Source organism: Poecilia mexicana, unplaced genomic scaffold (genome assembly GCF_051168715.1).
Source record: "Poecilia mexicana isolate PSO_F unplaced genomic scaffold, ASM5116871v1 scaffold_11, whole genome shotgun sequence".
Taxonomy (NCBI): Eukaryota; Metazoa; Chordata; class Actinopteri; order Cyprinodontiformes; family Poeciliidae; genus Poecilia; species Poecilia mexicana.
Window position 1 is genome coordinate 10,699,328 of NW_028263380.1, and position 22,232 is coordinate 10,721,559.

The 22,232-nt window shown below is 40.5% G+C and overlaps 2 protein-coding genes across 2 annotated transcripts; one reads left to right on the top strand and one right to left on the bottom strand.

Annotated features, from left to right (window-relative positions):
- Positions 1-2,655: 2,655 nt before the first annotated feature.
- LOC148156410 (uncharacterized) lies at positions 2,656-4,035 on the bottom strand. Its single transcript, XM_088009954.1, has one exon. The coding sequence runs from the start codon at positions 4,033-4,035 to the stop codon at positions 2,656-2,658; it is 1,380 nt and encodes a 459-aa protein (XP_087866080.1).
- A 10,000-nt stretch (positions 4,036-14,035) lies between these two features.
- On the top strand, positions 14,036-22,108 carry pdk4 (pyruvate dehydrogenase kinase, isozyme 4). The gene is made up of 11 exons (XM_014997405.2): positions 14,036-14,433; positions 14,692-14,833; positions 16,534-16,605; positions 17,335-17,519; positions 18,084-18,173; positions 18,436-18,513; positions 19,241-19,317; positions 19,402-19,500; positions 19,599-19,712; positions 20,122-20,235; positions 20,658-22,108. The coding sequence occupies exons 1-11, from the start codon at positions 14,316-14,318 to the stop codon at positions 20,799-20,801; spliced, it is 1,233 nt and encodes a 410-aa protein (XP_014852891.2). The 5' UTR covers positions 14,036-14,315; the 3' UTR covers positions 20,802-22,108.
- Positions 22,109-22,232: the final 124 nt, after the last annotated feature.

Genomic DNA, 22,232 nt, shown 5'->3' on the forward strand with positions numbered 1-22,232 from the left:
ACTCAATCTCAGCTGCTGAATCACTCTGAAGCTAGAACTCGTTGGCTGGAAAACAGCTGACAGAAAATATATATTAGGCTTTACATGTTTATGTTTATACATATAAACATGTATCTAATATGTATTAGTCGGTATTAATCATTATTAATCTGTGTCATTATTAATTATTTATTTGTGTTTGTATATTTATATAAATATGTATTGATATTACTAAATAATTTATAAAATAAATTATGAACGCCTGGAGCAAGCTAATATAATTGCACCGCAGGTGGTGCAAGGTGCTCAGTAGAGGGCACAATAGCGTCAGCCATCCATCCATTTTCTTACACCCCTTAGTGGGGTCGCTGGTGCCTATCTCCAGCTAATGTTCCAGGATACACCCTGGACAGGTCACCAGTCTGTCGCAGGGCAACACAGAGACACACAGGACAAACAACCATGTACACACACACTCACAGCTAGGGAGAATTTAGACAGACCAATTAACCCGACAGTCATATTTTTGGACTGTGGGAGGAAACCGGAGTACCTGGAGAAAACCCACGCATGCACAGGGAGAACATGCAAACTCCATGCAGAAAGACCGGGGCCGGGAATCAAACCCAGAACCTTCTTGCTGCAAGGCAACAGCTCTACCAACTGCGCCACTGTGCAGCCCTATCTACTTTTTCATTACCTACAATTCCTTTATGTGTTGGAACCCATGTGAATTGAATACTTATATTTTGTTGCTTTATACCAGGGGTGGCCAAGTCCAGTCCTCGAGAGCCACCATCCTGCAACTTTCAGATGCATCCCTGCTTCAACACACCTGAATCAAATGAATGGCTCGTTATCAGGCCTTTGTAGAGCTGATCCCGGTCTGTTGGAGTAAGGATACTTCTAAAACTTGCAGGATGGTGGCTCTCGAGGACTGGACTTGGCCACCCCTGCTTTATACCATATATCAAATAACTAGCTTCATCTAAAAGATCTTGACAGCTTTCAGATTTTCCACTGATAATACTAGTTAGGCAAGACATTGAATCTGAACAGATAACTACCTTTCTGGGCTTTACCTCCACCACCCATTGCAATGCCAAAATAATTGCCAACATTTCTGCTGAAAAAATTGATAAATTATCTGTTCTTCTTTTTATAAAAACTTTTTGTTAAGGAATATTTTACCATTTTCCTCTTTAGATGCATCTATATTTGTGTCATACTTTCATACATTATTTCTAAATACTGCTGAATAATTTGATACAAACCTCCACAAGACTGTTGTATTTTTTTGGTTTCTAAATTTACTATTGGCATTTCAAATATCCATGGAGCAATTTTAGATTTACTTACAGTTTTACAGCATACTATATTATTTATCCCCAAATGATTTGCATAAATATTTCCATCCCATCCAAAACTCCTTATGTTATTACCATACTCCCAACATTCTCTAAATACCTGTTTACTAGGGCGACTTTCCTCACACCCTTGTAAATTTAACCAATAATTTGCTGACATTTTCATCCGCCTTAAGTCCAGTGGCATTTCTCAAGTAATCACCTGAAGAGCAGGAATAGGAGACGTTCTAAAAGCCCCACAACATATTCTGAGCATCTTAGCTAACAATGAATTTGCAGCTGACTTGTAAACAATACATCTATAGTCCAACACAGAGCAAATTAAAACATCATACATTCTCTTTAAAGATGTACTTGACACCCCCCAATCATTCCCTGACAAACATCTCAGTATATTAATACCTTTTTTACATTTATCAATAATCTTCTGTATATGCATCTTAAATGAAAGTTTTTCATCAAACCTTACCTTACAATATTTATTTGTTTTAAATTTTGCCCATATAACCTAAGATCTACTGTAGGATTAACCCTTTTCTTTGAAAAACATATTACTTGTGTCTTCTCAACAGACAAATGAAACCCCCATTCATGTGACCATAATTCAACCTTATTAACTGCTGATTTCATTCTATTTTTTTTAAATACTAATATTGCCTCCTCTCTCCCATAATGCCCCATCATCTGCATGTAATGCTTTACTAATTCTAAAATCTAAATTATCAAAAATATCATTAATTATTATATTAAAAAGCAACGGACTACATACATTACCTTGTGGAATTCCATTTTGTATAGCATAAATATTTGAACAATTTACCCCAACTCTTACTTCTATCGTTCTATTCTTTAAAAAATCCTTAATCCAATTAAACATTTTCCCTTTTATTCCATGGTTTGGAAGGAGGCCTTCCAAAGCATGGAAGGCCTCCTTCCATGCTTTGGAAGCATGATTGAAATGATTGAAAAATCATTTTTTGATTTTTCAATATCAAAAAATGTGACTGTCTTCTTCTGTTGTTCTATTCTTTACATTTATGCATTCACATAAACTCATGCTCGCCACCCAGTGGACATAAACATAATTCATTCAATCACCACAATGACCTGAGTTCGATGGCGTGAAGTTCTCATAGCACCGCAGTCCTGCGGGCCTCAAACTCTCCTGCCAACATCTTTCAAGTGATTAGCTCTTCCACCATCAGTCCCCAAGTGTCAAGCTCCGCTGACACCGCAGTCCTGCTGTCCTCAAGCTTTTCTGCCACCGACAATCAAGCCTGAAGCTTGGAGACCTCATGACACTTTTTATTTAAAAGTACCAGGGTTGAACCCAGTACCTCAGAGTGTCTGTTTTATACATTTTGACAAGTGTGTTGGTGAGGCCTCCGACCACACGTCTTAATACAGATGGCTGCTCCTGTGGCTGGTCTGTAACCGACTGGCTGTCTTCGTGGGTTTCTTCAGATGGCTGCTGGTTCTGCTGCTGCTTTCTGTCCCTCAGCCTATTGTTCAGCTGCTCCATTTCAAGCTGCAGTTCAGTCCTTTCACGCTCCAAGGCGGTGTTTTGCTGCTCCAAAGCAGTGTTTTGCTGCTGCAAGGCGAGGCTTCTCTGCTGGAGGACGATGCGATTCACCTTCAGCGCGTCATTTTCCTCCTCCAGGATGTTGTTTTCCTGTCTGAGGATTTCGTGTTTCTCCAGCAGCTCGTTGGTTTTCTCCAGCTGATCGTTGTAATCCTCCTCCAGTTCGGTGTAATTCTGCTCCAGTTCGGTCTTTTCCTTCTCCAGGGCAGCGTTGATCTGCTCCAGGACAGTGTTTGTCTGCTCCAGGGTGGCATTTCTCTGCTCCAGGACGGCATTTCTCTGCTTCAGGGCGACACATCTCTTCTCCAGGACGGCGTTTCTCTGCACCAGGGTAGTGTTTCTCTGCACCAGGTTCATATTGCTTTGTCCCAGGGTGGTGTCTCTCTGCTCGAGGGTCGTGTATTTGTGCTCCACTTCGGTGAGTCTCTGCTCCAGAGCTTCGTTTTTCTGCACCAGGTTGGCGTTCACCTCCCCCAGAGCGTTGCCTATCTGCTCCTGGGCGATGTTTGTCTGCTCCAGGGCGGTGTTTCTCTGCTCCAGGGCGATCTTTTCCTTTTCCAGGGCCTTGTATTTCTGCTCCACTGCGGTGATTGTCTGCTCCAGGGCGGTGTTTTCATGACCCAGCATGTTGATTTTATGTGCCAGAGTGGACTTTTTCAGCTTCAGGGTGGTGTTTCTCTCTTCCAGGGTGTTGTTTCTGCGCTCCAGGGTGTTGTTAATTTGCTTCTGTGTGGTGTTTATCTCCTCCATAGTGTCGTCTATTTGCTCCTGGGCGGTGTTTGTTTGCTCCAGGGCAGCGTTTCTCTGCTCCAGAGCGGTGTTGCTCTGCTCCAGAGCAGTGTTTTCCTTCTCCAGGGCTGTGTTTCTCTGCTCCAGGGTGGTGATGTCCTCATTTAAAGTTTTGTTTTCTTTGAATCGTTTTTTTAATTCTTCATCTTTTTCCCGAAGCAGCTTGTCTTTCTCAAATGCAGTCTGTTCCTTTTTCATCTTCAGCTCTTCATTTGATTTAATCAGAGCCTCTCTCTCTCCTGACATCTTGCTGACATCTTTCAGGATGCCATGGAGTCTCTCCGTCTCTCTAGCTATGGCCTTACTGCTCTCACTCATTGTTGGTTCGTTTTTTTAGAAATTGGTGATGATCCTTGTTCTTGCTCTCCGACTTCTGCAGTGGTTATGACGGTGTAGCTTTGTGATGTCACTCTTGCTCCATAAGAGTGACATCAATTCTCTTTGTGACATCAATTCACGTGATGTCACTACCTCAGCAGAACAACTAGAAAACTGCTGAAGTTTGAATAAAAACAAACTTTATGACTGAATGCAGCTCTGCTTAGCTGATGGCCATAAGAGACAGTTCAACTGTTAATATATCACCAAGGCTGAAATCCACACTTGGGAGACAGCGGCTCTTGAGGACAATGGACTGGACAGCAGGGTGCGAGCAGTGGCGCAACTGCACATTATTCAGGTGGATGTGAAAACATAAATCGCCCCCCCTCCCCCCCCAAAAAAGGAAGGAACGTCAGCGTAGAAAACATGCGCTCGCCCCCCCGAGGTGAGGATACGTTAAGGGTGAGACTCGCGCTAGATTTACCTCATTATGTGCGTGAGGTGAAGGAGCGTAAGGCGCGCTGAAGTGTATGGGAAAACATAATCGGCACCCTCCAGACGGGGTTTTGGCGCCCCCTATGGTGCTGCGCCCCTATGCGTTGCATGCGCTGCATACCCACTTTTTGCACCACTGGGTGCGAGGACCAACTGTCAAAAGGAAACGTTCCCGAAAACAGAAGAAGGGGAAACGGGTGGGCGTGTTGACCCAGCTGATGCCGAGGAAGCCACCAATTCTGACTCTCTTTCTGGCCAATGTCCACTCACTGGGTAAGAAAGTGGATTTGTTAGATCTGAGGTTAAGAGTTTCTGCAGAGATGAAAAACTGTGCCATTCTTTGTCTAACAGAAATCTGGCTTAACAGCAACATGCCAGACTTTAGCCTTCCAGATCAATGGTCTTCAGTTATTCCAAGCAGACTGTGACCAATGGTCAGGAAAAACACAGGGAGGAGGACAATATATGTAAGTGGATGAAGGTTGGTGTACGAACTGTGGCACGACGTGTGTGATCAGAAAGCGCTAACGTCACTGATCAGGATCGGTCAAGCATAAAAACCTAAAGATCTTATATCCGCACAATATCGCAATCTCAAATGCAGCCCACCTGAGGGACAAGCTAAAATTTGTAGCTCAAGCACACAAAAAAAATCCATCTGTAACCATAAGCCAAGATTTGTTTCGTAAGCTGGGTTCATGATCCCTCCAAAAAGGAACAGACCTGAACAAACAAACAGCCACAGAAGCAGGCAGGTGCTACCGTCTCAATTTTTTTTTTTTTTCTTTTCCCTTTTCCTCTAGACACACAAGCTTTGTGGTAGTCTGCAAAAGAAAGGGGCTCCTGAGACCAGGGTCACCTCCCAGAAGACCACCATAACTCTGCTCTGGTTCCCAGATGTTCTCATGCATGCAGGCTTACATGCACACAGACACACTCAGACCTCCTGAACCCTCACGGAGACCGAGAACAAATGCATCTAAATAAAAAAAGACACAAAACGTCGCTGCAGGCGGGTTTGTTTTTACGCCAGCCCCGGCTACCTGACTCAGATAAACCCGCTTGTTAGACTGCATCAAGCGTCAGGTATTGTTTGTCAAGCCCTCGTATGTGTAAGCAAACGTGACCGAGAGCGACGGATTGTGATTCCGCTGGGCAATATACGTTAGCACGTGTGTAAGCATGAGTCGGCGCACGTGCACTTGTTGAATATGTGATCTATTCCTGGGGCTGCCGAGGAAATGAGGGGAGCTGCAGCAGGCCATTAGGATGCAGATCAGGACAGACGTGTGTATGTGCTCGGTGGTTGCCGGTTAAAGGGGTGGAGGTGGGGGGGGCAGAGGAATCAACAGCAGACCATCTATTATAATGACAGGAAGCAGGAAGTACAACCCTTTACAGTCACATGGCTGCCAGCTGTGTTGGCAGCGAGAGAAGGGGAGATAGAGAAAACGATAGGGAGAGAGTGTGTGTGTGCGTGTGTTTGTGTGAGTGTGTGGATATGTGTGTGTGAGCAGATTTGAGAAGAATTCTTTCTATTGGCCTTCCAGCACATCAAGGGAACATTTCCACGCAAAATATCAGCATTAACCACTGGCAGAGAAAACAAAACATCTAATTGCATGGAGCAACTCCAACCGTCCTCGATCCAAAATACCAGTTTAGGTCCAGACAAAAAAAAAAAAAACGCTTCAAACCTTTACGCCTAAAATCACGGATGTTCTTCCTGTTCCGACGCGGGAGCAAAGCTCAGATTTTGGCCATATGGATGTGTTTAGTAGCCGCAGCTCTGCACACATGCAAACGCCCACTCGCAGGCACCCAAATATGCACATTTTCGCATGGATGCACATGTGGTCTCGTGCTCTCTACAGACTCAGACCATGCACTCAAAACAGGAAAACTGCTATTTTTTTTTTACGGGCATCAACTCCAAATAAAATCGCAGCGGCGTTTGCACTTAACAGCAAATTTCTGTTTAAGACGTGCAATTAGTATATCAAGAGACTTCATCTGACATATGCTAAGGTACATGTACAAGTGTATATATTTACGTATGTATGATATGTAGACATTATTTAAAAACCATCCTAGAGATGCCTTATTCTTCTTTAAGCAAAAGTCAAGAGCATAAACCTGATCAGTGGCTTAGTTTCTTAGTGAAGACGTTTTACTGAATATGGAATTTATATTTCAGAACATATATAAATAAATACCTTCAGAGAGGTGGGTGTTGACAGGTGTTTGTGTCTCCTTGCTGTAAGAGACCACCTCTTTGGGAAGGAAGTCAACCTGTGTGATCTTAGAGGCCCCGAGCCTCTGCATCTTGCGCCTGCATGAGAGCAAAAATCATTTTAATGACTGTAATTATATTGTAAATAAATCCCAAACTGCCTTGTGTCAATTTCTAATCTATTTGTTTTTTTGTTTTTTTTAAAGAGTGAGATGAGAAAGATATACCCGAGCTCAGAATCAGCCTGCAGCTGCAGCACAGAGGGGTCTGTGTCCCATTGCAGTGTCCTAATGTCACCAACAGAGGGAGCAAGAGAAAACACGAATGGTTACAAACATCTTGCAGTCACCAGGGCAGATTTATGAAGGACCTACAAACACACCACATGTACACACACATAGACTGCATGTTGGAGTAAAATGTCTCCTGTAATGAGACATTGTACTGTCTTCCACTATGCATCATTGAAGATCTCTGCTTTTATGCTGTGAGGTTTTTCTTTGATTTAAAAGGAAGAACAAATTAAAATTCAGAAAATCCATAAAATTTGAATATTTAATCTAAATTTATTTAATCTAAGTTATTTTCATTTAAATGGACACAAAAAAATAACTTTTAGTTTTGGAGATATTTATGTCCACCTTTTTTCTCTAATTCCCACATAAATGAGAGAGCACACACACTTATTAAGAGCTTGCACTTTTCTCTCCTGCATTTTCTTCTTCTTTTTTTTTTTAAATGTTTCTTTTTAAACATATAACAGCAAAGTCTGCAAAAGCAAAAAAAATAAAAATGACCAGCACCTTGCAGAAACATGTCCACCCTTAAAACGTTTTAACTTTTTTCATGTTACAACCAAGAAATATTTTTGTTAGGATCATATTGATAGACCAACACAAAAACAGTGTATAAGTGTGAATGAAAAACATGTTTTTCCCCTTTTTTTTGTACTGGTAAAACCTATAAAGCATGGCATGCATTTGGATTCATTTGGGTTCATCTGTCTTCCCATCCTCTTTGACAGAAAAACATGCTGCCATCACCATCATGTTTACTGTAAGGATTGAGAGTCCAGAGGAATGCAGTGGAGTCTGTGACCTTAAACCCAAAGAGCCATTTTTTTTTGCTCACAGTCTGGCTAAGTAAAACTCCTTCAGAGTCCCAAATGTTAAATAAAGTTTTTGGGGAAAAAATTGAAGAAACACTTACTGTAGGAAGTGTGTTGCTGTTATTTTTAAAGAACCCCAATTTTATTTATATTTTTATATTTTAAAACAAATTAAAACTTTACAAAAATAGGATGAATATATTTTCTTCTATAGGATATTGATTGAACTATATAAATAAAAAACATAGTTTCAAATCGAATGACAGTAAAATAGATGTAATTACTATAAATGTTAATTTTAATGTTGTTTAATGCAATTTTTATGACAAAAAAACTGGAAAACGTACTAAAACATGCATTTGTTAATATATAAACATTTAAAAACATTAGTTAGTTCGTTAAAATATTTAGCTAAGATTTTAAAGTGGAAAGTCCAAAGAGCTGCTTGCGGCTCTGGAGCTACAGGATGCAGACCCCCAGTCTGGCAAATAACCCCCCCTCCCCAAAAAAAAGATATATTAAGTTTTGCAGCAGCAACTTGAAAATGTAAAAAAGTTAAAGGGCTTTGAAGGATTTTGCAAGGCATTGGATGTAATAGAGTAAATTATTCCAGCATGGACAAATAATAAAAAGCTAAATGAGGCATTGAAAATGCCTTGCACAATCAACAAATTTGACAAACAGTGAGTGAAAAGTGCTGAGCTCACTGGCTGCATTCCTCTGCTGCTTTGGCAACACAACCAATCAGTTATGGGGAAAATCAAAGCGTTTCTCGACTGAAACCCACCAGCTGTAAAAGGATAACACACCAGACCTCCTGATGATACATTTCTGAACAGAAAACAGACCCGTCACACATTCAGCATGTGTCACACAGCTCTGAAACAAAGAGTGCCAATCAATGGGATTCCTTCGGCTTGACGGGCTGGCTGTTTTTAACTGTGGCACAGGTGACAACTTTCAGCAGCACTGTCACCTCTGCGGAAACTGAAATGACCTCTGCGGCTCGGCCCATGTGAGAGAGGAGACGTTTCAGGGCTTATGACAGGACAAGAGAGGAGCGGGGAGGAGAAGGGCGGGACACAGCACTCTGTTGGTCTTTTAAATCAAGTCGAAAGACAACACTGTGGAAGCCTTTCTGTTCTGAGTCGGACCTCAGCCACAGAAAGTTAAGGAAGGGGTTTCCTGGGTTTGACATGAAAATGCTTACCTTGAGCTCTGTGCCTGGGGCTTGTTTTTAGAGAAACCTGACCTATGAAGGACACACACACACACACACATACACAACCACAAATGGAGAAGCTCAAATTGGCATGTCGTCATCCAAGGTGGAATTGGAGGGGGGAAGTCGTCTTCACCAAATTGATAGAAACTGACACGAATGAACGACTTAGCAAAATGAGCATTTTGTTCTCATGGAAACTTAAAGCTTAACTTTCTCTACTTCTTCAACCCCCAACACCACCGCTGGCCACACCGATCGATGAATCACTAATCCGAAGGCGTCACTCACACATTGACCTCACAGTAAGCAAATGGAAAGCACTTGATGACCAGACTTTTTTCTTTTTTTTCTTCACCAGAACACTCTGACGTCCCGCACCACTTCTCTGCAATTAACATACATAACATGCTGCAGTGCCTGGAGCATACATGACACGTAACTTTAAATCACATCTCACTGAATTTTGTGTTGCCTTTATATGAAAGAAAACAAAAACACTCAGGCCCAGTGAGGCATAATAAAAGAAAAGATTGCTTTTTAAAAATTGGATAAATGTTGCTTTCTCAAAGATTTACAGTGTCTTAACCAAAAGTCTTGGTAATGAACAGCTTTGTGGGGGAAACTGTGTCTGCTAGTCTGTCTCTGTGACTTCTCTTTTGAGACTTTCCACAAAAGCAAACGTCTTAGATGTACAAAAGACTAGACAGTGGTCAGCAAAACACAAAGTACTGTGATAACAACAACAAAAAAAGAAAAGACACCAATATCACATTTATACACAATGAAGAAACCTCACCGTTGGTGGAGCCATCCTTACCTAAATCTGTTGTGCCAATATCAAGAAGAAAAAAAAAACAGAAATATTTCTGTGAACCGTCAAGGCCTCATTGAAGTGATTGACATTTTTAGATAAAATGTCTTTTATGAACCCTTTGCACTTCAAACAGCAGTCCTTAAGTCTCCTATCTCTTACAAAAGCATCAAAAACATTGTTCCTACACATGCCATTCACTATATTCGTTTTTTAAAATGACAAAGAAGAACATCTGGCTTTGACCTCTGGGTGGGAAATATTTGCCTACCTGCCTGCTGCCCCTCCCTCAGCTGAATCTTGACTTCCCGTCTCACTGGGAGTGCTCACCGATTTAGAGGGGGACACGGGTGTAGGAACTGGAGGGAGGAAAATGTAACAAAAGCCATCTTGTTTTTAAAGCTTGTATAAGACACAGCACAGGATTTTGTCAGAGCAAAAACATATAGCAAATAACGCGAACAGAGGCCCAGGTGCAGTGCAGGATTTTTGCTTTGCTTCTCATCAATCTGTTGTTTCACACGACTTATAAATAACTAGAGCTAATTTATTTTTTTTTTTTTAAATAGCGACCCACTTTAGAGGAGTTCAAGGTGTTGTTACAATCCTGGACCACTAGAGAACAGCACTCTTTAAGGAGCTGATGGACACTTCTGGGAGGATTCAAAGCCTCGTTTTTAACAGTGAGAATGAGATCTGGTTTCATGCATGAATTATGATCCTTTGTGTCAGGATTTTTTTTTTCCAAATTTTGTTTGATTTTCTTAAGGCATAAAAACAGGTAGGAAAAAAATTTTGTAAAGAATTTTTTTTATTTTATTTTATTTTATTTTATTTAGGTGATCAATTGTAATTGTCTCCAAATACAAAGTTACTATTTGAAAAATACATCAGTAGTATTGTTCTTTAGGGGTTGTCTGATGTTATAATATTTTTTTTTACCTGTAAGAGTCGTCTACAGTAGAAGGAGGGACCGGGTCGGTTGGCGTGGCTTTTTTTGTCTGTCGGCCATATTGGATTTAACAAAAATAATTTCTTGCATTTGCAGCTGATGACCAGCAGTTTATAGTGTATTTTATGATGCATTAGTGTCCACTTCAGTGGTCTGTGTGCATTTATAGCATAAAAATCCACAAGAAGCACAAGAAAATGGCTTTTAGATAGCTGTCCACTGTAGTGACCGCTATGTATGAAAGGGTTAAACGAAGGATTGTTTATAAATGTTTTGTTTGTAAAACAGAATACCACGTACCTAGAGGAGGTTCGGGGGAGATGCCGATACTCTGTAGCAGGGCCTCGGTCTCCCTGCGCTTGCGGTCCAAGTCTGAATCTTCTGGCGTCACCTCTGTTTTCTGCTGGCTGTCCGACTTCTCCACCCAGGGAAACACATAGAGGGAGAACTCAGAGGGTTTTTGTTTTTTGTTTTTTTTCAAAGATTTACGGTATACATTTTTCACAGCTTCACCGGCTCCTGCCGTTTTTCATGTTGCTCCAGCCTGACAAAAAGCATAACATAAATTCATGTACTGTTTTTCTTTACCTCTTTCTTCTTCCTCTCCTCCTCCTTCCTTTTCTTCTCCTCCCTGATCTGGGCGAGGCGCTGCTTTTTGCGCTCCAGCTCTGCCTTCAGGTCACTTTTGTCCGACATGGTGTCCTGGAGGGCTTTGAGGATCAATGAACCACAAATGGCACTGAAACAGTATGCAGTTGCTTTATATGTCGCCTCCTAATAAATGACACACCACAGAAGAAGAGCTTCTCTTCAGAAAGCAAGTCTAACTGTTCACAGCTGGGTGTGTCAGACACTTGTCCTTACAAGCCCCCTACCCCCCAGAAAACTGAGAGGATTGATTAAAATGTATCAGAACAATAACAACAACAAAAAAATCAAGCCAAATATTTAAACAGAGCTTAGTCCATGAGGATGCATCAAGTGGAACCATAACCTTATCCTAATGTCAAAAACTGACAATTGGGAGCTCAATGCAAAAACATTTAATAGAAATAAGTAGAAATGTATCAAAGAATGTTGGCATAAATGTAACTATATTTGTTACACGGCAGTACTATGAATTACACAATACACTGAGACAATATGAAAGAATATGAAACCATTTGTGTGCTTTGTCACTGAACGCTGTTAGCTAGAAATTAGTGCACATTCGCACAAACCTGTAAATATGAGAGCATTTATAGTGACGTCGACAAAAAAACAACAACTTCCAACGCTGAAAATGATAAACAAAAGCTTCAATATGTCGCATATACGGCCGTATTATAGTGTCATACCTTATCCACTTGTGGGGCTAATGATGTGTCACCGGCAAAGATGCTGTCTCACTGCTGAATCTCGATCTAAAATAAATAAATAAATAAAAAATCAACACATCCTCTGTTAGGTTGCTTCCAGTCTCTTTGTATCAAGGCCTCTCTGGTACCAGAGGATGCTTCGTTTGGTTCCCAGTAAACGAGTAAGTTAAAATGGGTTATTGTACTGAAACGAGGCTGGAAGCAGGTGCACAGCACGCCGATGCATCCTCGGGAAGGAGCGAAGAGGTGGAGTGATGTTGAAGAGGAAGAGAGGAAATCCCTCCTCCTCATCATCTTGGGGACGCGCTGTCACTAGCAACGCCGCCATCTTGAGGCCGCCTGAAGAAGAGCCATTACAACACTGGGGAGATGTAGCTGCCCTTTTATTTATTTATTTATTTGTTTATTTATTTATTTATTTATTTATTTATTTATTTATTTGCTTACTTAAAATAATAAATATGACACAAAACGTGTAAGATGGAGTTCTTTGCAAATATGATGAGATAATATTTTGAGATAATATCTTGGGTACTACTATATATGTAAAAATATACTTTTCTGCTTCAGAAAATCAAAACAGTTTGCTGATGTACTTCGAAAGTTTTAAGACCAATATGCACTGCAAGGACAGAGAACTGGAACTCTTGGGACCGCAAGCTCAAAATGACAACACTTAACTTACACATGTTTTGTTTGTGTCTTATAACTATTATCATATTGCCGTACAATTGCTGAAGATGGAAGAGCCTACGATGTTTTCTTGAGAGTACTGCAAGGAAACATCTTTTGTTTTATTTACTTCATGCTTCTTGTGAAGCATGAAATGTCCTGACCAGAAGGAACGTTGCTCGTACCACTGTGAAAACAGTTTTCTCTATTTTGGTGCATGCTATTTTTCAGATTTCCTTTCATTTTAAGAAGTCATTCAGATCAAGCAGGTTTTCTAAAAAACAATGGAGTTCTCACCTCTTTTTTGGATTAAATATAAATTTTCATTTGCTTTAATTTAGACATATAGAATATATCCTGGATCTTCCTTATGTTGTAACTCCTGCTGCTGCTGCTGAATCTCCCCCCGACTCTTGGAGTGGACTTTGTGTCACAATCCTCTCAAAGTTGAAGATAACTCTGTTATTTGCGCAAATTTTTTCAACACACTTTTTTTCCTGTTACTCAACTTTCAATATGCTTGGGTGTGTCACTCTGTAAACAGTTTACCTGTTTTGCAATGGACTTTGTAGCTTACCTTCGTTGTAAGTGATTTTTCCCTGCACAATCAAGTCAGTAGTCTTCACCATGTCTATGCTGGCTATAGCCATGACATAACATGTCTGTTTTTAAAACAGTTTTCATTGGTCTAATTTTCTGAGGAACAGAATTTTGGGTTTTCATTAGCTGTATGTAAGAAACCGTTGATTATTTATCCTTCTGTATGTAATGAGTCCATATAAGTTTTACTTTCTGAATCGAAATAAATAAAATTTATCATGAGATATGATCTGACATGCACCCATGTGCAAAAAAACTAACTTTATAATGCCCTAATGTGTTAAACAAAACAGCTTTATAAATACAGACTGTTTGTATCCCATAATAATTATATCAGAGCAAAGTATTAGTGCTTTAAAATATGCCTTACGATAGAAAAAAGTAAACTTGAGATTTTTGATAACTGGTCGGTAGGTGATGCTATCATAAAGAGGTCTATCATTGTACAGCTCATCCAGTTCGGTTCCAGCCAAGAGGCGCTGGGCTCCGCCCACAATGAAGAACAGCTAAGCGCTGATTGGTTGGTTTCAACGTCAGTCTTACGTCTTCCCCTTGCAGACAACAACATACCCCACTGCTCAACGCTAGAAGTTGAATTCAGAGGGCGCAAATATGGAAGGAAACTGCCAGAGAAAAACACTCTTGCTGAGCTCTTGAGCGGGCCTAGGAAGGATGATGTGAAGGATTTCACTGGTGTGACGCCGAATTATTGCCCAGTTAGCTAAAAAATAATCGTTAAACTGGATTGTGCTGGAGTCAGAAAGGACGGCTTGCCCCTGATACACTGCTAGCATTTGGGGTCCACTGAAGGGGAGGAAAAAAAATGAGGTTCGCCCAGTTTTTGTTGAAAAACGGCTCGTTAGCTGGGATACCGAAACAAGTGGAGAGGTTTTCCAAGTTTTCGCCTTCCCCGTTGTCAATGAAGCAGTTTATTGACTTCGGTAAGTGCTCCTGGCTGATGTGGTGCTATATGCTCCATGTACACACACTATACATTTACACTGCTAACACGCAACTGGCGTTACTTATTGTCGTAATTTAGCAAAATGAATGCCCAGATAACGGCAGAGACTGCATGATTGTCTAGGAGACGTCCAGATAATCTGTACAAACATAATTCATTTGTACAAGTGTATCGTTTAGGAGTTTGCTTTGTTGTGATGTTGTAATTGTTGTTGATGTCGCTCATGTGACCACAGGCTCTGCTAATGCATGTGAGAAGACGTCCTTTGTGTTCCTGCGACAGGAGCTTCCCGTTAGACTGGCCAACATCATGAAAGAAATTGATTACCTCCCTGACAAGCTTCTTGGCACTCCATCTGTAAAGCTCCTGACAAGCTGGTAGGATACCTGGACTTCTTTTAGATTCACTGTGCTGGACAGAAAACATGTTGCCAAACCTCAGGAGTTAGTTGTTCCCATTATCCTAAGTTCATGCAAATGTGGGATTGCAGAACTTTCCTTCCAGTACCAAAGTCCTCTTCTGATTACACCATACAGAAAATCTTCCTTGCATTTAATCCTGTCAAAGTCACGACCCTATTACCATCTTTAGCTTTAATGATCTTCACTTTAATTAGACATGAAGATTAGGTTACATTCATTCAAACTGCAGCAAATCCAAAAATAATCCAAAAAATATTGATGGATGAGTTGTTTTCCTATGTACTGGATTGTTATTCTGGGTGTCTGTAAATGTAATTTGATCTAAATATTTTCTTAGTTTAGACAAAAGTGGAATAATGGCATATGAAAAAAATTGTAATTCAAGACTTCATCCTCGATTAGATTCTTTTGAAGATCTCTAGTATCTAGCCGTACTTTTGTTAATCCACCGACCATTTGTCCATCACTCATTCATCCATCCATCCCAGTTTTTTTTTCATATTTAAATCCTGATCAATCTAAAAAGATATGCTATGGTAGAACATGTGCTAAAAATGCTAGAGAAATCTTGAAATTTGAATCTTGCCTTTAAATGAACTTGAGCGTGAATAATACATTCCTTTGTTTTGGTTGGGACACAGAACAGATTTTTAAATGGATATTGTTTTGCTACTCATGAGTAGCAAAAAATGATCATAATGACATTTTGTTTCAGTGTTTGGTTTGAGGTCCAAACCAAACACTGAAATGCCTGAAAGTAATAGTTTCCAGCAACAGGTGATCATCCCTGCATATGTCTGGGGGTATTTTAAGTCAGTTTGGCTGTGCAAAACCACTGATGTATGTGTGTGTGCGTGCGTGTGTGTGTGTGCAAGGGTTTTTCCTGTATAAAAAAGTATACATTCTCATGTTAGAAGTTACTTTTCAGAGTTTGCGATCGTTGCTGGTCAACAACTCAGCATTCTCTATTTGCCGACAACCAGTCTTACTGTGGAATAAATTAAATGCGTACTGTTTGTACTTGTACTGGACGCCATGAAGCGTTAGCTGGGGGCAGCTCTCCACACATGTATCTTACCTCCAGGTTTTTTGCTGTTTACATAACAGCGTAAGAGCCACAGATACAAGCATTTAAATGCTCTGTCGAGTTTTGTTTTGTTTCTGCATAACTGAAGAGCTCAGCGGCTTCTCTTAAAGCCAAAATATCTCGATGTTTCATGTTATACCTGTGTCCATTCCAGCAGAGATATCTGCCTGTTCGCATGGACATGAATGCATTTTTTTTTTTTTACAAGCTGAAGGTGACTTGAGGGACAGGCTCAGTGCATAGAAAGAAGCACATGCAGTCAGTGACACAGCGAGTCACCTCTCACCCAGATTAGTTTTTTTTTTTTTTTTTTTTTGCACTGACGGAGCGTAAGAGAGTGTGAGCTCAGCACTCAGGCCCCCTTGTTTTCCTGGCCCGCACAAGAAGTCCTGCACATGACAGGCAGATATTGTTAATGAGGAAATGGCAAAGTCCGTTCAGTGTGATGTGTAAAGTTTTGAAGAAGATTAGATATTCTTCTGCTGTTTTGATTGTCACTCCTGTTCATAAAACATCAGCTTGTATTTATGTTGGGGTTTTTATTATTATTTCCTTTTGTGTCCAACAGGTATTCACAGAGTCTGATGGAGCTTGTTGACTTTTTAGAAAAAGATCCGGACGATAAGGATGTCCTAAAAAAGTAAGCCCTTGTGTTAGACATCTCACTAAGTGTTTGTGGTTGTAGTTTAGGTTTTCTTTTGTCATCGGATGGTTTAATTTCAAACCTCTGGTAAATGATACAAACTCAAGATTTTATAGGAATATATTTTCCTTTGTCTATTATCATAATAGTAATAAACAAAAGTTTTTGCCAATAGTATGTATGACTGTGAGACTGCAGTCACACAAACATTGCAGTTACTGTCAAACCATTTTTTTTAGGCTTTTATATAGATGTTACTAACAGAGCATTAACATATAATTTTACTGGTTCGCCATTTTGGGTATGTTTCCTTTCAATGAGTCAAAACTGAGAGTTTAACAAGATAAGATAATGTGGAAAGAAAAAAATGAAAAAGTTTGAGAACTACTGCTTATTTTTACCTTAAAATGTAAAAAACTGCCCCTACACTAATCAAAACATAAAAAATTGCTTAATTATTGAAAAGGCTACTTAAGGACAAGAAGTGCAAAAGATCACAGACATTGTAATTAATGATATTAACTGTTTGGTTTTTTTTAATTCCGGCATTTATAAGTAAGGTTTCTAACTGTTATTTAATTAACAAGTTTCAAATGAAAACAAATACGTGACTGACTCAGTTGTGGCGCATTAACGTCTATCAAACAAATAGCATCTCTGATGAGCCGAACCCAACGAGAAGCACGCACCCTCAGTTATGAACTTTTTATTCTCTCTTAACCGTAGCTTCACACAGACTCTAGTGAACATCCGGAACCGGCACAACAACGTGGTGCCCACCATGGCTCAGGGTGTGCTGGAGTTCAAGGAGGCGTTCGGCGTGGACCCCGTCACCAACCAGAACGTCCAGTACTTCCTGGACCGCTTCTACATGAGCCGCATCTCCACACGCATGCTCATGAACCAGCACAGTCAGTATTGCACTCTGTAACAACTGTGAGTCAGTCGACACAGATCCTAACACGCATCAAGTAGCAACTCATGTCAGTAATGGGGCCCTTGTAAATCAAGATAAGTTGTTACCATATTTTGTTTCATGTATTTAATTTAACCGTTATTTGTGAGCTTTAGTCTTTTAGCCAATAAAAGTATATTTCAAAGTATAATAAAAGTCTATCAAAAAAACGAAACATATTGTTGACATGAAAATTTGCGTGCGTTAACACATCGATGTTGCTATGACGACTGAGATTCCGTATGACAGAAATTTTGTACACCGATTCCACCTGTAACGCATGGGCCTAGACGGGACTAGAGTCAGCTCTTATCACAAATGCACTCCACACTTTTCAGAGTTTTTTTTTTAAACATATCCTATTTCTTGCTGCATAACATCCCAAATACACGCCTCAAAGTCTGCAGTTTTAATATGGCAAAATGCGAAAAAGTTCACAGTACATATCGACTTCAATTCACTCACAGTTTAGTTTCAACCGTCACCCGTTTTAAACATGTCTCTTTCGTGTTTCCCGTAGCGTTAATCTTCGACGGCAGCGTAAATCCAGCCCATCCCAAACATATCGGCAGCATCGACCCCAGCTGTGACGTGGTGGAGGTCGTAAAAGGTAATAAGTGATCCTGACTTACTGTCTGTACGCACAAAAGGTCTGTTTTCACCACCCCGTGTTTGACCTTATTATATTACAATGTGAGAGCACGTACTTTAAGCAGGAAGTAGTGTCATCATGGTGTATATGGTGGGAACTGGTCACCGTGACAAAAACAAGAGGATCCGATGCTCACCGTTTAGCTCAGGTTGCCATGTTTTTTGGTTGTTTGACATTCTGGTAAAGCAGTAACAAGGTTTGGTGTCATGTCACTTTACAGATGCCTATGAGACCTCCAAGATGCTGTGTGAGCAGTATTACCTCACCTCTCCTGACATGGAGATAAAGGAGGTAAACTGTAAGTCAAATGCATTACATACTTTCTATTTTTAGCATGCAGCTTTGTTTCCTTCAGACTTCTCCTGCAGACCTCACTGTCTCTCTCTCTTTTCCTCTCTCTGTCTCGACACGTTAGTTTTTTCTGTCTTTTGCAAGCACCAGTCTCTCCTTTTTTTTTTTTTTTTTTTTGTTGTTGTTGTTACTGAGTGTCAGGATGTCTGTTTCCTGTCAGCTGACTGACAAAAACCACTAGTCAGCGTCTAAATGAACTCCTTTTGAACCATGCAGACTCTTATAATGATTTTTTTTTATTTTTTTAGGGTTACTATTGGAAAACTTAGATGAGTTGCAAATATCAGCGTCCTACTACAAAACAGCACATTCTAGCATTTTAAATATGTGGTTGATTTGACATGTTGGGGCAATTTGTGCTACAAATCCTATTTTATCCTAGGATTAAGCAGAACAAGTACTACTAAAGAAATTTGTGCAATCCCGTTTGGGACTGTTAGCAGGTTTTACTATACCTAACCTGTGATGGAGTAAGAGTCTGCTCTCGTTTTGTGCTTTGCAAGGCCTAAATACCACCCATGTCCCTTCCAACCTGCAACACCTGATGCAAAAGAACACCCGGCAGAATAAATGTTAATGTAAAATAACATAGTGCAAGATTTAAATGAGATCTAGTTAAAAGTGAATCTGTGCTGTTCCCTATGCAATACTGCATGCTATGAATTGTCTCCCAGCTAAAAGCCCGGGCCAGCCCATCCACATCGTATACGTTCCTTCGCATCTCTACCACATGCTGTTTGAACTCTTCAAGGTACGTCACCCGAACAACGGGAAAAAAAACAACAACTCTCCCCTGAGTTTTTCCTGTAGTTTCTCATCATTTTCCTTCCTTCAGAACGCCATGAGAGCCACCGTAGAGACACACGAGACGAGCCTGTCGTTGCCCCCGATTAAAGTCCGCGTCTCACTGGGCATTGAGGACCTCACTATCAAGGTATAAAACCAGCTGTTAAACCAGTGCTGTTCACACAGACTATTTAGCATACAAAAATATGGCTCCAAATGGAAACGTTTCATGTCTCTGCACGTCAGATGTCGGACAAAGGTGGCGGAGTCCCCCTGAGGAAGATCGAACGTCTTTTCAGCTACATGTACACCACGGCTCCCAGTCCCGTCCACGTGGACATGTCTAGAAACGCTCCGCTGGTAAGATTAAATGTGCCCACTCTTGCTTTTGACAAATGTTTTTTTTTGTTGTTTTTTTTACGATCTTAAAATCCAAGTGAAATTTTCTGTTTTGTTTTGGAGAAGTCTTGCTTTAATTTTGAGCTCCAAATAAAAGTAAAAATAATATGTAGCGCTGTGTAAGCTACACATAGTTTTACATAATCAAACATGGTTGCAAAGTCAGCTGATTACGCAGCGAAGGAATGCGGGCGGCCACATGTTGTTTGGGTTGAAGCCGCCATCAGATAAGTGAGTAAGGAGGTGTTGTGTTGGGAAACCTTTACAGGGTGTAGCTTATAGATGTAATGTTGGCGTAATCCGTCTTAATCTGCACAGGCCACATTGTTAGGAGTTACCCTCATGGTTTTTGTTTCGTTTGTACCTTCAGGCTGGTTTTGGTTATGGTCTTCCCATCTCTCGCCTTTATGCCAAGTACTTCCAGGGAGACCTGCAGCTCTACTCCATGGAGGGCTACGGCACTTCAGCTGTCATATATTTAAAGGTGAGAGCGGGTCAGTTTACAGCAACGCTTTTGAAGCTATAAATGCACTCGGATAAATCACCAAAACACAACGTCCATCTGCATCCGATGAATGTCAGACTGATATCGGGTATGCCTCAAAAATATTTTCTTCTGTGGTATCGTATTTCATAAATTTGTGATCAGCTGAAGAAGTGTTGCGTTGCTGTTCGAATTATACATTTTGTGGAGGCTGTTGCCTTTGCCTGGACTGTTTCATTATTATTTTTCCTCTTAAGGTCTTTTATTTGTATTTTAACTATGCAAACTAAACTAAACTAAAATAGGTACCTAAAAATAATCAGGTTTCAAAGCAAATTAGGAAGTAACCAGGATGTCATTATTGATATTTCGTGAAATTGGATCCTGAGAGTAATTATTTCTTCTCTGACATTTCTGACCAGGCCCTGTCCTCGGAGTCGGTGGAGAGACTTCCTGTTTTCAACAAGTCGGCCCTGCGGCACTACCAGAGCACCATAGAGGCAGACGACTGGTGCATGCCCAGCAAGGAGCCAAAGAAACTGGGCAAGTACGAGAGGACCCAGTGATGGCGGGCCCAGGAGGAAGCGGAAGAGATTCTGGAACTGTTTGAATGAAAAGTGTAAAAACAAACAAAAGAAAGAAAGCAAAGTTGTGAGGAGACGATGAAGCCCATCACGTGACTGAACTCGGATTTCTCTGCATGAAATGTGGGATCTTCTCCCAGACAGGAAAGCTTCAGGAGAAACTTTCTTTCAAGGAGAAATGGTGAAACATAAAAACACATTTCAGACCAGCTTAACCTCACGAAACCTCACACACACACACACACACACACACACACGCACACACACACACACACACACCACTTGTAAGTCTGTTTGTGCTGCTAATGGAAGATGATAGAGAAAAAAACAAAGCTAAGAGTTTAATTAGTTTCACGTCTCAGTTAGTAGATACAAGCGCTAAACCTGCTTCTGTTGAGAAGTGGCTTCACACACAAACACTAAGGAGCTTTAGGAGAGTTACGCACACAAGTATTCCCACTGTCACTTTTACTGTCACACGCGGTCATCGCTCCAGATTCCTCATCCATTGATCTTCCAGTTGTGTTTTTTTTTGTTTTTTTGTTTTTTTTACTTCAGTGTTGGTAGGAAAAAAAAGAAACAAATCTCAGCATGATTTCCAGAGGAAACTTCACTCCTTTTAATGTTTCTCAACGTTTTAATAACTAACGTGCACGTGTGAACATGACTGAGCTGTAATTGTTACTCAAATCGGAGACCGATGACACGATCCTCGGTTGCTAATCCTGCATAAGGTGTTTGTGTTTGTGTCTGGGAAAGCCTGGCTGAAGCCAAGCCAGCGTGGGATCACTCAGGTCAAACATGATGAGTGTAGTAACACAAAGGGAGCAAAGTCTGCTTTTAACCCTCCGTGTCGCTTAATTCACTAGACTAAAAACATTTCTTAGTGATTTAAAAAAAAAAAAAAAAAAAAAGTGATTTAGCAGCTGTGCTAAATCGGATAGTTTTTAGCTAGAAAATTATGAACCTCTTAGTGTAGCGTCGAGTCCTCGCATGCTGAACTTTGAAAGTTTTCACTGCAACAGCTGCCAGATTCACTTTGGTCTGAACCAAACAGATGTTTGTCTTTTTCAGTATCTCCTAAAGAAAAAACAAATAACTGCCAAAACTTGCATAACAGGTTCCAGCATATTGCTGTTTTTTTTTTTTTTTTTTTACTTCTGTGTTATCACCCGAGTGTTTTGTAACGATGTGAGTTTTGTCATCTGTTTTCCATTTTAAAATGCTGTGCAGGAATATAATGAAGAGAGTACAGAAGACAAGCCAATTAAACTTCATGCTAACGATCAGCTTCTTTTTCTTTTCTTTTCTTTTATCCCAGTGACACATTTTCTTAAAAGAAACTCGATACTGGTCTGCGTCGGCGCTGAAGCGTGCTCAACAAGACATTGCTAAGCATTCTCTAGCATGTTT